At 36.7% G+C, this 18,225-nt stretch overlaps 1 protein-coding gene across 1 annotated transcript; it reads left to right on the top strand.

The window, feature by feature from the left end:
* Window positions 1-2,591: 2,591 nt before the first annotated feature.
* On the top strand, window positions 2,592-16,819 carry LOC100377930 (hydroxyproline dehydrogenase). The gene is made up of 10 exons (XM_002736276.4): window positions 2,592-3,019; window positions 11,538-11,731; window positions 12,892-13,033; window positions 13,192-13,296; window positions 13,430-13,510; window positions 14,084-14,230; window positions 14,953-15,082; window positions 15,689-15,836; window positions 16,048-16,136; window positions 16,300-16,819. The coding sequence occupies exons 1-10, from the start codon at window positions 2,642-2,644 to the stop codon at window positions 16,464-16,466; spliced, it is 1,581 nt and encodes a 526-aa protein (XP_002736322.2). The 5' UTR covers window positions 2,592-2,641; the 3' UTR covers window positions 16,467-16,819.
* Window positions 16,820-18,225: the final 1,406 nt, after the last annotated feature.

The following is an 18,225-nucleotide window of genomic DNA, read 5'->3' as shown; positions in this document are numbered from 1 at the left end:
CGCCGACCTGCAGCGTCAATGACACGCATCGCTTTTAGTGATAAAACGCCAATATGATTTTACTACACGTTTTTTTGTTATTGGAGGGCTCTCTTGTTGATTTATTCCTACGGGCGAATAAGTTTTAAAATATTTTATCAATAACTGATAATGATTATTTGTTAAACACACTGTAAAGAATGAAATAGTTAACATTTACAAAAAAATAATTTCATTGTGGAATAACGTGTGTGATATGTTAGTCGGTTCCTCGAGCTAATTAGCTCCATGGTCGGGTCATGGAGCTGACCGTCCTGTCGATTGCAAGGCAAAAAATATAAACAGACGAAAGCACTTCGTGCTATTTGCGACAAAATCGTTCTACTGCTACACCGTTTGTGCTATGAAAAGTTAAAAACCGAACTACGAAAGTGGAAAAAGGTATATGACAACCAAACTACTATTTATTAATGTTCTGTGAAAATGTAAATACGAGCAATTTTATCGCGGACTAAATTGTGAAAATTAACGTTAACGTTGGTCAAGATTGCGATATCTTTCTAAAAATAGAACAGAGACAGAATTTCAGTACGTAAAATGGATCAAATGCGAACAACGTGGCAGACGAGATTTTTTTTCAACCCCAACAACGTTGCTTAGTTGCGACGTTTCGGTGATAAATACGCTTTTCGCTATTATATTTTCTGATCATGTTTGTCCGAATTGAACATGATAATGACGTGGCTCTGATCTAATGCTAAGCACAGTCCCTCTATAGAGGGATAGAGGGACTGTGTGCTAAGTATTGTAGAGAAATGTTGCACGTTCCCACTGAATATGGGAATAAACAACGTTTTGTTTACGTATATATAATCTTGACACTCGGCCAATCAAGGCGACGGGTGATGTCATAAGTTGCGTTCGTACATAGCTCCTTAACACGGGTTAAGAGGTCGAAAACGTTAGCCTGTGTTAAGAAAACGTGCGCGAAAGCTTAGTAAAGGCCAGGAAATGGTCATCAGTACGAGCTAAATGTGACTCGTTTTTAAAAAAAAACGCGGTCCAGATCCTAGGCGCGGGCTCACAAAGTGTGCGTGAACGCCTAGCCTGGGGCACAGTCCTCAACACGGTGTTTAGGGACTGTGGCTCGGGTGGAATGCCCAACACACTTGCTATTATATTCATAAAAAGATGAACTAACGATGAAAATATGTATTACTTCCTTACTCGTGCTAACTGTTATTTCCTCCCGTACGGCGTTTGAATCTGTGTTCGGTAGGGTTTCCCGATGACATCACGGCAGATGCGCAGCTGTATCCCGGGGGGAGTTTTATACCTGGATAGTGGCAAAATCTATACCATAGAAACACCTTTGTCACTTACATCACATTCATGAGGTACTGTACTTACATAAGTATCTGAGGTGGAGATGTTCGCTCATATACGGACCCATAATAAGTATACCAATTCGGAAAAAAATATTACCGATATTTATACCTATCTTGACCATAAATAAGACGTTAGACCGATACTTATACCTGAAATCCAAAAAACGAGACCCATTTCAGGGGCACGTCCCCATTAGGCAAGTTCTATCACAGCCCACAGGAGCTTTATAGTAATCTACGCACGGTGACTAAAAACTAACCGTGGACGCGGCGTATTTTTGCGACCCATTATCATTGCCGTACACGAGTCACATTTGAGTGTACGCCCGGCTTGAAGTACACTTGCCTATGCGTTTAGAACCAGAAGGTTGGTGTGCCGCGGATTAATTCACGGAAGTATCGGGAATGTTGTGCTTGTAAATAAGGGAGGATTATGTAGCTCACAACAGCGTTGTGAACCACGTTCGCCACGGTCTCTGAAGAGTTCCTGTTGTTTATTTAATTTAACCATGGTTTGTAACCGTGATAGAAGAAGACAAAGGATTGCTTCGTTACCTCCATGGTTAGTGTGTGGGGAGTTGGCTAGCGTGGGGCAAAACAAAGGTGTTAACCTATTGTCTGTCACCGGTCCTGGCGACTTTCGGGGGATCTTGGAGTAGCTGGAGAGCTTTGAGAACGGATATATCAGTGATCAATCAATTAGATACACACAAAACGAATCATTTCAAATCATTTTAATAGCCGGAGTAAAAAAATAATAATAATATTACATATGAAGGTTACGGCAAGAATGACATAGTCAGTATACCCTTGGAAGGTAAATTACCTTCCATGGTATACCCATGGTATACCCCAAATTAATTGATTTTTTCATAACGTCTACATGGGTTTGAAAATACGTGTATGGAATGAACTGGACGAGTGGGGTGATAGTGGATGATAACATTTTCGCCTGCTACATATCCATGGACATAGCCACCCTGCCCGTATGGTATAAAATTGTGTGTAATTGTATCGGTGGAAAGTTCAGTATTGAATGACTGGCTTGTTTGTTCATTGTATTATAATGCTGGATATATCTTATCAGTAGTGTGATGCCGGTCGTTCAGTGTGCCTCGTACTTGCCCCCACGACACGTGTCGGAGCACGTGTGACGTCAAAGTAGGTCACGCTCTCAGCTTAACCAACGAATACACAAAGCTGATACACGTCCTTCATGTTTTTTTTTGTTATATCAACGGCGTTGGTTCTGAAGTCTACTAAATAGGGGTATCATGAGTGGTGTATATGTAGTATCTTCCCTTCTCAGAATATGTAAGAGACGACACCCTCAATGGATATTTGGAGGGCGTAACGGATTCACATTATTTCGTACATGTCGTCAATATCATCCGAGGCAACTGCAAAACCGACGAAACAACCATCACGCTTCCAAACCGCTGTCTGCCTCGGGCACCGTCGGACTTGACAGCAATAATAACCAGAATTCGGACTTCATTAAACATGCAGCGGATGAAAAAGTCAATGAACCCGAGCTGAACTTTAGCGACACTAAAAAGTCATTCAAAACAAAGACGACCTTGGAAATATCTCGGGCGTTGGCTGTGTTGAAAATGTGCTCCTACTCGTACTTTGTCGACAATAGTTTAAAGGTGAGTTCTGTTGTCATAAAACTAAGGCGACGACACGATATAGACATGTAACGAGTTGATAATGTGATAAAAAACACACGCATATTTTTAGAACGAGATGCGTGCACTAGTTATTAAACGTTATGATGTATTAGACTCATACATCAAGTGATTTGTCACTAGTAGTAAATATATGTGTTGCATTGGAGCCTCAGCTGTTCTGTGCCAAAATAGATCATAGTCACGGTGTCCGGACGATCCGGCCCTGGTCGGTTGCGGCCCTGGTAAAAAAAAGACGATGCGGCCCTGGTTTGGACGTTCCGGCCCCAAAACAGTTTGGTCGATCCGGCCCTGGTATAAATTATATTCGATACGTATAAATTACAGTGCATTGTTAATTGATCATAATAAAAATGTCTGTATATGTTTGAAGAGTTTCGGGTTATTTGGTCACTTAGTTATCACGTGCGCGAAGGGTCGGAAAGAAGATTCGACGTTGATTCAATATCAACATGAAACTGTCGGTTGTATGCTATTAATTTGCCTACCAGCTTCAGTTTGGTTCTGAGCATGCGTAATAATATTGCAGTCATACATATTGTCATTGCAGGTTTGCAAAATGTTTCTAAAATATGAAAATATCGGTCAGATGTGATAGGAACACGACATTTTTTTTCAACAAACTAATGTTGTTTTATCTGATCAATTTATTTATTTTATGTACTTTGCTTTCGGTAATCGTGTTGCCCGTGAACGTTCGTGAACTAATTTAGTTTCATGGCTCTAACCACATAACCATGGACCTCCGTGTTGGTAGGTCCATGACATAACTGACCGGGGGGGGGGGCTACTTCCACATTAAGTGGGTAAAGGTGTGCAACCGACCTATCGTAAACCATACTCACTTCTAAATATTTTTTTTTCTGTTTATATACCCACTACTAAACACAAGTGTTTTCAGCAAAAAAAAACACCCAGCTCACAACTTTCGCAACCAGTGAGCGCATCCGGGCGATGCATTTTATTCAGCATTTTCTGGTATTTGGCTTTGAATATATAAGGACCTGTGAAAATGTAAATAAATGCTACACACTTGTAAACCAAACTATTGACAAGAGAACTGGTGATGGATGTAGAACCATAACTGCCTCAGCTCAAAGACTGTTATGTAATACAAGGGAATGTAAAGGGAAATGTATTGTAGTATTACCTCTGTGTAATTTACAATATATCTGCATTAACCTTCACTATTAAGGACAATATGGGAGTAGAAGCAAGGCTACGCAAATTTGCGAAATAGTAGTTAGTTAGAATTACCAGACATTGTGGGATATAAAGAAGTGGCATATTAACCCAACAAACATACTCGCACATATCCATACATGTCTTATTGTGTGGGGGAAAGCTGTCATGTACACACTCATAATAACTGGAAATGGTTTCACAACAGAAAACAAGTGTTATTGCTGTAAATAATTATGAACAATAGAAACTGAAATTTAGAAAAACTATGAACAAAAAATAATGAAAGTCTGTGATTTTCTGCACAGTTTTCCAGGAAATTATTAACCGAACCACAACATTTATAAAAAGCACAGAGCTGAGATTCACTTCGAGTATATCAGAAATATAATCTTACAATTGCATACGAGTCGTCAAAACGTATAGTTTGGTGACATAATTAAAATTTTGTATAGTTCAATATGCATACAACCACCCGTGTACTAGTACATTTTGGCAATAAACCCCTGTTTCACATTGTGCAAATACAAACAAGACATTAAACCTTCCTGACAGTAACATGTAAGCGTTGTATTAACCCGAATGAAAAGTCTTGAGTCACGGCGAATACTTCTAGTCGCCCATTTAAACTAGCCAAGGCCAATCAATAATGTGCGGGGTCATTAATTAAATAATATTAATTTTATTAACACCCACACATTCCCCGGAGGGATTGGCAATGGCTATAAATATTTAAGAAAGAATAAAAGGTTAAAAAATTAAATAAATAATATAAAATAAAAACATACACAAAACTAAGCTAATACATTACTGTAACAGAGAAAGAAAATATTAAGACTAAATTATTATACAATAAAAAGATAGAAAAAATGCAAAACAAAAATTGTCACTGGGGTTGCTGTCTTATTTCAAAACACTTCTTTAGACACCTTGCTACAGGGAGTGTTAGACCACTGTTGTTTAGCAAGGCTATGAATTGTGTCTTTGGTGACAAATTTTGGTTTTTGCCATTTCAAATAAGACATTTCTATCGGGGGTACAACTTTTGCATGACATCATTAGGTGATATTCATCTTCTACTTGATTCTGATCACAAAGGTTACATAATCTATTAGCAAGGGGTATTCCGTTGTGTCTGTCAGTCTTAATATTTTGCAGGGTAACAAGGTAGGTTTCAAAAGCAAAATTGTTTTCTAATTCTCTGTATGTTCTTAATTTATTTATATTTCATTTTGGTTTGATTAATTGTCGTTTTGTAATTCACTTTTCCAAGTTGATATAAATGATGTTTGTATATTTTTATTAATTTGACCTAATTGCCTTGTTGTTAGAATTTCATTGTTGTCAACCAGGTTATACTGGTTGATGTTAATCAAAAGGGAGTCTACCATTTACTATTAATTTCTTAATATTAATAATTTACTATTAAACTCAAAAACATCGTAATGTTATTACTTCTACACAAGGCAACACCAATTAAAACCAACATCGATTTAGAATTACTGTAGTCAATGACATTGACATTTTTTGCTTTTCCATAAAGCAGCAGTTTCCCTTTTTTAATAATCAAAACTACCCTTGAAACCCTGGAGAAATATGACAGCATTACTTGAATTAATTTCCATTGCACAAAAAGCAGCAAATACTCTTACCGAAGCACAGAATTGGCATGATTTTTTCCCGGCCATTCACGCAAACTGCAAATCAAAACTTTTACCGCATCCATAGTTGTTGACAGCCGATGGATGATGATGGATGTATTGTGACGTATTTTGACCCCCCGGATTCTGACCTTGCATTCTTGCCACATTTACTTTCATACCCGTTCAATTTCCTTTCATTATTTCATCCAGATTCCATAATATTTTATATTTAAAACCAACCTTTATTTCACAGTCACTCAAGTTTTCACTTTTCTAAAATTATCCTACTGATCAAAAGACTTTTCACTCCCATCATGCAATCTCCCATAGTACTTCCGCAGACACAGCGGCGATCACCAACATATCTACAAATAACCTCGCTCTCAGGAGCTGAGGAATAAATGACCACTCACTTCAAAACAAAATACCGTGAAATGACACCCCAGTCGGGCGGCACATACCAATATTGCACTTCTATGCAAGTAGCCCCCCGGATGTTGAATAGAGGGCTCAACTACGTTTCGCCACGGTAACCGTAACCGTGGTTTTGCATACACACGCACGATGCACACGTCCACTACCTGCTATGGCGTCGATTTCATAAAATATTGTGTGAGTGTCAAATGGCAAAAGACGCCGGGTTACTGCAAGTATCTAGGTATTACACATTAATTACACATTGATCTGTATCCGTACGTGTATCTGTCGGGATCACGTTATCAGATTCATGAACTTCGAGCACATCAACTGTGTCAATAGCAAATGTTTGAAATACCCGTGTTGTACGTACCCGTCAATGTATTGCTTTATGTCCATTTTTAGATAATAGAGTTATACTTAAATAGTGTACTACTGTAGTCTCATTTTACTTTCAAAGCTACTTACAAATGAAGGTCGAATCTTCCGAAAATTTGAAATAAAAATAAGCAAATAGAAATACAGATGAAAAAATGAAAATATAGCCATGAACAGTAATAACAAAAATATAATAGCGGTTAAAATAAACTAAAATAACATAAAATACCCAGTTCAGTACCTCCATGTTCAGTTCAATAACTGAGATCAAATGTCAGTGCCAATTCATATTACGTAACTTCTTTACAATCTACTCTTATCATGTATAAATAAATATTAAACTCAGAACAGCTGTTTGTTTGTGAAACCATGGTTACTAATCGTTGTGAAACTCTTGCTACCCCCTACCCCGATGTTGAAAATTCACTCATCGGTATGTGAATATTATCTTACTTTATATATCTAAGAACAAAATAAATGGAGTTTCAAGTTACTGTCTACTACCAATCATTTTTTGAATTTCACAACGAGGCTTCTCATTAGTACTCATTTGCATACACGTATTCTCCTGGTGACGTCACCAAAGGAACATTGCTGCTCAACGTCGACCTCAGACTCGTAATACATAGTAGTTGGACTATGCATGGACTATGACACCGTTTTGGAGAACGCTCCAAGTTCCAATTTATTGTCTATTGAATTTTAATGAATCTAAAATAAACTTTCACTTTGTTCACAAATATTACTCTGTATTATCAATACAGTAACACCTTGATTCATTTACAAGAGTTCGAACCCATTTCTCGGAATTAATTTCACGACCTGTCATCGTTGCTTATACGTGTATATTTTGAGTTTGAAAATGATCTATAGCAAAAAAAAAAAAAAAAAAAAAAAAATAGAAGAAGGAAAAAAGCGATTGATTCAGTAGTAATTGTTTCGTTACGATGACTCGGTCATCGCTGGTACCCGCTTCATGCAGGCATTTAATATGCTCGTAACGATTGCACTACAGTACCTCTATCATGATAGACCATGGAACTATAAAGTTCCATGGTTAGACATAGACAAACTACGTAACGATAATGCTGTTTGCCGGGGCTGTTTATAAACCAACAAGCTTTGTAGATTGAATAAATATCTAGGGGATTTATATTTCGTTTACTCAAACTGTGATTGACAGGCATTTTGCATACATTAGCCACCATTTTAAACTCGTGATTTTCACTGATCGCGGCACGTTTCGACCGAAAATAACATTTATACATCAAAAGCCCAACCATATGAGTGTAATCGCTAGTGTACATATTCATGCCCCCGTGGATATGTATTTGGAACCACAGCTTGATCTCCAAACATCGTAAATGGCACATTTCACGGAGCTCCCGCCACGATGTTAGCTGCTTGGTTCGGATTAGCATACTAATACGGTGGCCATCTTGACCATTATTTATAGTATCGGTTCCCCCTTAAAAATATAGCCAGAATTGTTATTTGTGCTTCGAATGCGATCGCATGGACAGGCAAATCAGTATGCAAATTAATCCTTTGTTTCAGTCTGTCACTCAACCTAGTATGTAAATATATGAAGGACGTGTATACCCATAGCTGGGTTCATGAAAATAAACCGAAATTACCTACAGAAGCATCACGCACAGTGCATTTTGACCAACGATATAGAAAGCATACAACATACAAATTTCCAATTTCGCTTCCTTAACCGGATAGCAGAGGTACGCATGTGAATCTTTACATGAAAATGTGTGGTATTCTTGTCAGCTTAGATGAACAGATGCCTAGCAATATGTGTCCGCAGTCCTGCTATGTACCGAAACGTGTGTGTGTAAAATCGGCACGTGCTGAGATTTGCGGTGAACTTAACAGAACACACACTGATTCATACTAGTAGTATGACATAGCGACGGGGGGGGGGGGGGGGGAGTGAAGCTAGACATGGTCGGGTGATATAGTAATGAAACAAATAAATACAGAACGTTGTCGGCGACGTTTATTTATGTGCTGTTGCAATCGGTTTCTTCTTGTGATGCTATATCGACTTAAAAAAAAAACTGTTATTCGAACTTTTTTTGCCGTTCATGTGCACGATAACTCATAATAAATACTAAATGGATTTGATTTCTATAAAGTAGTGTCGTATGCCATCATCCTGATATATTTAAATTCCAGTCTTGTTTTCCTTACGTAATTATCATTGATTACAATCCCTAAAATAAACTATTGTAGCATCTTTGTTGATTTTAGATTCACAGAAGGCCCCCTATGACAACGCGTGGCCCGCTGTGTCGATATTAGTGGGTTTCATATTGGAAAATAATCTTACAAAACTTTTAGGCTTGACTGAACCCGAATGTCACGACCCAATCCCCGAATCAAATAAAAAGGAATTTCATGACGATTTAAGACATAAGTCTAATTATACAAACTACGCTTTCTTTGAGATTAGCAACGAAAAGACAGAAAGAAAAAAAGGGGGAAACAACACGTAGAGGTCCGCCATGCTAGACACTTCCGACGTCCATTCCAAAGAAAAGAGGGCGGTGTAGGCTGGCCTAAATAATTGTGGAAGCAAACTTAATTTTAATCTTGTTCATTCAACAGACAACAGCTTTTAGCAGGCCTTACGTACACTAAACAGGATGTTGTGCCACCTGGTTTTAAATCCTCATATTTGACTAATAAATATGAGGCGACGCATTACCCAGAAATTATTACTTCAAACACAGTCCCTCTAGAGACTGTGCTTCAAATTTAGGTCCATGTCAATATTGACGAATTAAGTCTATGTCGGGCCACAGTCCCTCTATCCCCGGTCTGGAAACGACTCGCGTTCTTTTGTCTCGAACCGCAGTGCGGGTAAACAAACCGTTCACACGCGGGCCGAGGGAGTCAGGAAGTCAGACAGATTACAATACCTTCAAAAGTTACCGTCATGCAAAGCGATACCTCATTGTACGACTTCACTTTGACTTAAAATTCGGGCAACCACAACGTAAACAAACATGTAAACAAAATTATCACTATGAAATTTGGGTTTTTTGAACCCTGATATGCATCACCACCAGCCTACCAACTCATAAACATCCAGTTCCTGCAATTCAAAGATTAATATCGGGAATTATGTTAATGTTCTCGTTTTAATAGGGAAAAAACTTCGCGTGCCAACAGGCTGACATCGCTGAAAAAATCTTGTCAAAATGGCGTCGTTCATGTTAACGTATTCGATCGAAAAACCTGTGATATTTCTGATTCTAGGGGATTTCATAACAGTTCAAGTCAACTATACAACAACTAATGACTTTATTCTATGTAAAAGTATATAACAATGCTTCAATGATTGTATATAAATGATTTTTGTAGCACAGAATTGAGTACATTGTCATTTCAAACGTCGCCATTTGCATTTACGATCTAAAAAGCATCCATAAAAGTCGCTCAATTTAACATTAATAAAATGCGGTGTGACAAATGAAAAATCAGCCCACCAATTTTTAATGATATGTTTCGATTATAAAATGTCAAAATCGAAGACAAATATTGTTTTCGCGCCGAGAAGTATGGTAAATAAAATTGAGTTAATTTCAATCACCCCAAAATCAAAAACAACAAATATCTGGGTAAAGGTATGAAAAATTGTTGCGAAAATGTGTCGTTACTGGTAAAATAGATGAATTAAAGAACTACTCGTCGGCTAAAATATGACCTTATACAGATATCCTGATTAAAAAATTATGTGAAAAAGTACGAATTCTACAATAAACAACTAAGTTGTAAAAAAAATACATAACACGGACGATGTCAAATCACGTACTGATCACGTGACAATGCTTTGCCCACACCCGCAATGCGCCTTTGCCAGGGAAGGAGACCAATTCACACCTAATACAATGACCGTTTCTAGACCGGGGATAGAGGGACTGTGGTCGGGCAGACTTTGGCCGTGTCAATATTTATGATATATCCACGTACTTTTAGAAACTTTCACGGCCATCTCGACGTGATTTTAAAAGTGTTTTCATTTGTCGACAATCGACTTTCTCTTCCTTTCCTCTTCCTGTGGCCTATGGAAATAATAGGTATCCACAGTCCCGCGGGGACAGGGTAGATGTATACTAGTGCCCTCATATGCATGCAATATGTGATTATTAGGAATATCATTAGAGTTATGTATAATAATACTAATGGTGTCGTATTTAATACTATTTGAATCTTATAGGAATACTATTGAAATCATATATATATACTACAGGAGAAGCTTTCCTTCAAAACATAACTGTGAAAATATCAATATGAACTACGTTTACACTGCATCACAATTGGTACGACGCTTCGTGTACACGGGTCCAGTGCGACATATACAATGAGTGTGAAAAAGAAACAATTGTTTGATCACAGAAAATTCAAAAACACGACACGACCGTGACGTCTGTAGTACTTTCAGATGAATTATAATCACAATACGGTTAAAATACATCTTTAAAAGTACCCGATAATACGTATATGTGTGCGTTGTTTATCAACTCAAATAATTACTTCCATACCTGTGCCATAGACGCATATATAAGAATATAAAATAAATTTTAACATTCATAATTTAAATCAGTATGTTTATAAAAACACACACAAATAAGTAGCGCCTTGACTTCCACTTTAAGTGTGCATGCTGTCCAAATGTTTAGTTTTCTGTGCATAAATCCCTCATGAATATTAAGATCATTTGTAGTATTATACTAACCTGGCCTTACGTTTGTTTCATATTTTATGTCGATAAATAGTAAAATAAATTGTTAACTTCTTTTTATCTGAAGCTTGATGCTGATTTCCACTTGTTTCAATTACAGTTAATGAAGATCTCACAGATGATTCTCGGTAAAAAATTATCATATTATCTGTTAAAATCTACTTTCTACGGACAGTTTGTAGCTGGACATGACATCCCATCTATTTTGAAGCGTGTTGAGAGACTCAAGCTCGCTGGTATTGCACCAATAATATCCATACCACTCGAGGATGGTTTTGGTGGGCCTAATGTCAGGTAACGTGCTTCTACCTAGCTAAATGAATGAATGAACGAAAGTACGAATGAATGAAGTGAGATTTCGGAAATATTAAACAAGGAAATTAAACAGAATATAATTTAAACTATTTTTTTATACATTATGTGTAGATAATTGTATACATAATTATGAAAAAGATTCCCTAGGAACTCTTCGTTGTTATACTGACATGACAGAGTATGGTGTATCAGAGCTGACGTGTACAGAATAACGTAGTTGAAATAATAAACTTATGTGTATACAGCACTACGTACTTGATAATTTAATAATTCGGTAAGGAAACAATTCATTGCGCTGTCAGCTGTGATTTTTGTGTAAGCATGTATGGTATGCAATATCCTTATATTTGTGGGCCTCATTTAAGCACAACGATGCAGTGATTAGGCCTGAATATTCTAATGATATTCATGAGATTGCAATACTCAAGTGTTAATTATGTTCTATGTATTTTAATCGCCTGATATGAATATTCAATAATTAAGTGTGTACGAGTATATTGTTATTGTCGTGATGTTCATGTGTGAAAATATATCATACATCAGTTGTTGAAGCCAAGTACATCACAACACAATCCACGTTTATTTTTGGAGAAAGCTATGTGGGTCTAGAGAATTCAAATTCAAATAAGGGGTGTTCGTGACCAAAACAAATGCTTTCAGGTGATTTTCCCCAATTCCTCAACGTAAATATGATTATAAATACAATGTGTCAAGAGTGACCCTTCAATTTCAGTAGATTTTTACACTTTTTACCACAAATCAGCGAAATGACGAGTTCAGTGTATGCGACGTCATTACCAAAACGCACGTTGATCAATGTCTGAAATTACCGATATATAGCGGAAACAACAATATTTACCAAATTCATAGTTATTCGGCAAATAAGTATTGTAAAGTGATACAATCAAGGACACTAGTGTCTTTGATCAAATGAACTATGAAATCACAACACTTATTTCGAATCGAGTGCATTGACCAATCAGATCATTGGATTTATGGGATGGGACATCACCAATGAACTCCACCCCATGTACTTGTATGGCTACGTGTGATGTACATCTTCATGGACTCGTGTATCTGCAACATTATAGTATTTCAATTATATACTAATACTGTTATATTTAAAATCTATTTCCCAGTGACGAAGACAGGGACATAATATGTGCTGACAACATCAAAGTGATGGAAAGGTGTGTCGACCAGACATTACAAGTATGTGATAACACTAAGCCTATTCTGATGCAAGTACGAGTCAGTCCTTTGGTGTGGCCTGAAGTGTTGGTAGGTTTGCAATTAATCAGTACTCACATCTTTTGTCACAGATCATTGATGTTGCTAGATTATGATTGTGAACTGTACATACTTAGCGTTTTTCATTGTGATATCATGACACACAATCGCTTGTCTATTATTGATTATGTTATATTATTATTCATCAGATAAAAATTGGTGAGCTGATTGTGAAGAATGGATATACCTACGGTGACGGGGGACCAATAAGTATTCAGAACTTTGCCAAAGGACTGAATCAAGTCAATAAAAAGGTACATGAGCCCAGCTTATAGGAATAATCAATTTCGCTAGCCATGATGATTATTTTTTGTTTACCCACCCATTTCTTCATGTATTATCTATCATCACTTATTTTATTTGAAATTTGTGTTCGTGCATTTACAGATAGAAAGAATTCCTGAACTAACTGATACTGAGTTTGAACATCTAAATAATACATTACACCGTTTAGACAGACTGGCACAGGTAATTAATATATTTAAGTTATTTAATATATTAAAGCGACAATAGCTGTATTTTTTAATCCTTTTTCCCCGATGTCGCAATCAAGGTTATAGAGGGCGCCATCCATTGAAATCCAGTTTTGTCAAGTGAACCTCGGAGATTACAGTACAAGATGACAGCTTGTCGTGACCTTTGGGCAAAATCACGTCAAATACCTCACCTTCTTGAAAGGCCAATGGTGTGCGTCATAATTGTCTACTTGACCGATTTCACGGATGGTGACTACTCGACCGTTAGTATTTTATCCGATCAAGCCTTGTGTAGGGTCACTATTGTCCATGTAATTGTGTTTAAAACAACACTTCGGTGAGATTTGGTCATCTCTTTACGGTTATCTTTGACTAAAAAATGTTCAAAATCACAGCTACTTTCACAGGTAATTAATTGTATTCTCCTGTATAGAGATTGATTAGTCCAGGTGGTTTTCAATAATAAATGGCGCTCTAACGATTGGACATAAACAAACATTCATATATTGAAATACGTTTCATCTATATTTTATCATAAGATTATTGATTTGTTGTTCATTGACAGTATGCTGTAGATAATAATACAACGCTGCAGATAGACGCAGAGTATATAAACCTTAATATGGGAATAACTCTGTTATGCTTAGCACTAATGTATAAATACAACCAGACCAAACCTTTGATATGGAACACATATCAAACGTATCTCAAGGTAAGCTCATTGATACACGTTGCTTATGCAAATGCGCAACACTAAATTCCAGAGTAAGTCACATGCAGTTTCCTGTCACTGATATACTGTCCCGACCTGACTTTCTAGCCAAATGTACCTGTAAACATTTGTTAGCTGACCTTGAACTTCAGTTAAAGTTTGTTTTGAAGTGTATTGTCAGACAATGTGTCACATTGGCCACAGGGGCCTGACGATCTATTCTTGTCACTGCATGGGCGTCTATGGATCGTCTATGTCCCGGTACAGTACCTTACCCTTGCTCGAAATAATAGAAATTATATTATATAAATGAAAACAGTTTGGTAATGTAAAGCAAGCATATTTCATTAAATTTAATTTGCATTATATATATAACAAGGAAAGAAACAAAACATGCACACATGTTTTTAACTGCCGAAAATAATATTTCAAAATACAAAATACCTTGTTCAAGCCAGGTGCGAGTGCTAATAAGATACTGGGTTATTGGGAAATGTCGGCAGATTACATATAAATCATATATATATGACAATTTGATTCGTTGTGATACCAGTTACCCCAGTTCATGTCAATCTGGCTTGCGTAGGGCGCTCTCAAGCGGCAAAACTGTAAGTTTTGTCTGCGCGAGGGCGCTGTTCCCATGCGCAGATTGACATAATTTAAGCGTCCTGAAACACACCATAACGTAACCACACATACACTTTCTGATTTCATATTAACAGGCTGCACATTCCAACATCTGCAGAGATATTGCGATGGCCGAGAAATTAGGTTTCACATTTGGTGTAAAATTGGTTAGAGGTGCATACAATGACACAGAAAGATTACGATCCAAAGAAATGGGATATGAAGGTAAACATCCGACTTTTAAGCCAACCGGGTAGTCAATCCATCGCCCACTAACTGACTTTTGTGATTGTTGTTTGTTACACTAATGAAAATAGTACCAGGTCATGTTAACCATGAAATTTACATAATTTGTATGTACAAATATGTATTGCTTGTTTCAACTAGTTCCTCTATCCATGCTATGTGTGTCGTTTGATATTACGACATTGGATAGCATTTTAACTCATCCGTATTACTACAATGCTTGTATCATTTTGGTGTCCTTGTGTGACAGTGTTCGTGGCAATCTTAAAATACTGAAAGTAATTTCCATATTGGTGAAATAGACCTGGTATGTCTGTTTAAAATCTTGTTCCAATGATATCCCAATAACCATTGGCTGGATTGAAACTAAACTTGCCATAATGCATATCGCGAACACCCAGACCTGTTTTTTTTTCTGTGTCGAAACGGTCTGCTCAAATGGATTGAAACTGTATGTGCATATATTCTGTTTGTGTAGACAAATCAATGAATAAAAATAGTTTATAATAAGTAGTCTGAAGTTTAATTAACTCCATTGATTGACTACCGAATATATATATTTTCGTTTTATTATATACCTACCAGATCCGATCAACCAGGATTATGAAGCTACAAATATAATGTATAATAAGAGCTTGACCATGATGTTAAATTTAATCAAAACACATGACAGAAAATACAGTATGATTGTAGCAACCCACAATGAAGAAAGTCTTACTCTGGCCGTAAACAAGTAAGAACACATCCACATTTCCGATCCAACTGATTGGTATAGGAAGCATAGAACTGGCCGAATAGTGAACATAGTAGGAAATTATTCGCTTAGAATTCGCACATCGTGTTATGGTTAGACACATATCCCCGCTTAACAATCCCACGACATGCTGTAACTTATGGTACCATACAATAATATTATATATAACTTAACAACTACTCGTTTACAGGATGACAGAACTTGGTATTGATAAGACGGATGGCACAGTTTGTTTTGGCCAGTTGTTAGGAATGTGTGATCAAGTATCATATGCCTTAGGTAAAGTACCAATACAAGTGATATTCTCATTTATGTACAAGTTCAATTCACATTATCGTAATTGTCCTCGATGAACCTTACATAAGTCACGAATAATTGGTGTTTATTTTGTGTTCCTGCTCGCATAACTATTATACTCATATCAATTACTGTGTCTTATCAGGTCAGTCAGGGTATTTAGCATACAAGTCACTGCCAGTGGGAACAGTGGATCAGGTGATGCCATACTTGTCAAGACGGGCATCAGAAAATCGAGCCGTCCTAGCGGGTGCTAAACGAGAAAGAGAGCTGCTATGGAGAGAATTGAAGAGAAGAACAATGAAGATATGAACAGTTTATTATGTGCAATAATAGTCATATTTATAAAACAAGTCATTTGCACTTGCACATTTGATGTATGTCATGAATCCATATTGTACATGCATGTGTAAAATAATGGTAGTTGCCATCTATTATTGATTTAAGAAACAAGACAACATCAATTTACAACACCTGCACCTATTTTTGGTAGCTATTTAAGGTATAGATGTAGATTCGTGGGCACTTGGAGTGATTTGTTTTTTTGCTAGAGACTGTTAAAACTTAAAAATATTTTTGAATAGAAAACGGGTACAAACATTCTCTCTTTCTAAAGCCTAGCAAGATTTAGCAAGGCTGTAAATAAAAAAAAACCAAAAAAGTGATGGCGGAATCTCCATATTATGCACTATAATTCACTTTCACTAAAACGATAATAGGTTTAAATTTGGAACTGTTACAGCCATTTTAATTATGATAATTAGCAATATTCTTCCCGAGTGAATGGTTATCCAAATTAGCCATTACCTCTACTTGTGTTTTTCATTTTGTCAGGGATGTTCAATTCTGAATATCTCTCACATGAAACTTTCACAGTAAGTTTGTCAGTTGTTAATTGACAAATCCGGGTCCAGGCGTTTAAATAGTCTATTTTATTTTCATATTACAAAGTTGTCAAGCAGGATGTTTCGGGTGCCAGGCCTCTATTTGTTCATAAAGAAATCGTCGAAATAGTGTGAAAATTTCAAGACAAACTGACAAAAACTTCGAGATCTAATTATGTTTCAATCTCTGACCAACCAGAAAACTCGAATGGAGATAATGGCCGTTTTTATATAAGTGACGTTATCGTCCACAAAAATGGCTATCGCATCACGACCAAATGCCAAAATCCACACACCGACGGTTACTGATGTTCAATCGTCACGGACAAAATAAAATAAATATAATTACAATTTGAGGGAAGTCACAACATTACATGAAAACTGTCACGATGTCGTGTTATCAATGCCACTAAGGGAGGAACATAACGGATTACATAAAGCCGATGAGATATTCATTAGAGTAATAAATATAGCGATCGCCATTTGGTGGTTTGGCTTAGTACCTCAGTGCTTTGTTATATCGCGACCGGTACATGCTAGGTGGCAAGGAGTTTCCGAAGAGGTAACCAGAATGGTAGTACACGATTTCCTGCGATGTCTAAAAACAACATCCCGTTGTCATTTCGGTGTAATTTTAAATTGTTTTTAACTCCGCTGTCGACTTTGTCGAGCGGAGCTTATCATATGAGTGATTGTCCGTCGTCGTCCGTGTCAAGGTTTTATTTTTTCGACTTCTTCTTGAAAACTACAAGCCTGAATGCTTTGATACTTGGTGTATATGTACCTTGGGTAGACCTCTCTCAGATTTGTTCATTTCATGATTATATCTTCAATTCTCTAATTTTGGTGAATATTTTTGTCATTTTTGGTAAAAAGTGATATTTTCAACTTCTTGTTAAAAACCGCAAGTCCAATTGCTTTGATATTACATATATAGGTACTACATGTGGACCTCTCTCAGATTTATTCATTTCATAATGATATCTTCAATTCTCTAATTTTGGTGAATATTTTTGTCATTTTTGGTAAAAAGAGATATTTTCGACGTCCTTGTTGAAAACCGCAAGTTCAATTGCTTTGATATTACATATATAGGTACTACATGTGGACCTCTCTCAGATTTGTTCATTTCATGATGATATCTTTAATTCTCTAATTTTGTTGAATATTTTTGTAATTTTTGGTAA

This window comes from Saccoglossus kowalevskii, chromosome 16 (genome assembly GCF_978046115.1).
Source record: "Saccoglossus kowalevskii chromosome 16, keSacKowa6.1, whole genome shotgun sequence".
In the NCBI taxonomy this organism is placed as follows: domain Eukaryota; kingdom Metazoa; phylum Hemichordata; class Enteropneusta; family Harrimaniidae; genus Saccoglossus; species Saccoglossus kowalevskii.
Note: the sequence above shows the minus strand (reverse complement) of the source record. Positions and strands in the feature narration are given on the sequence as shown.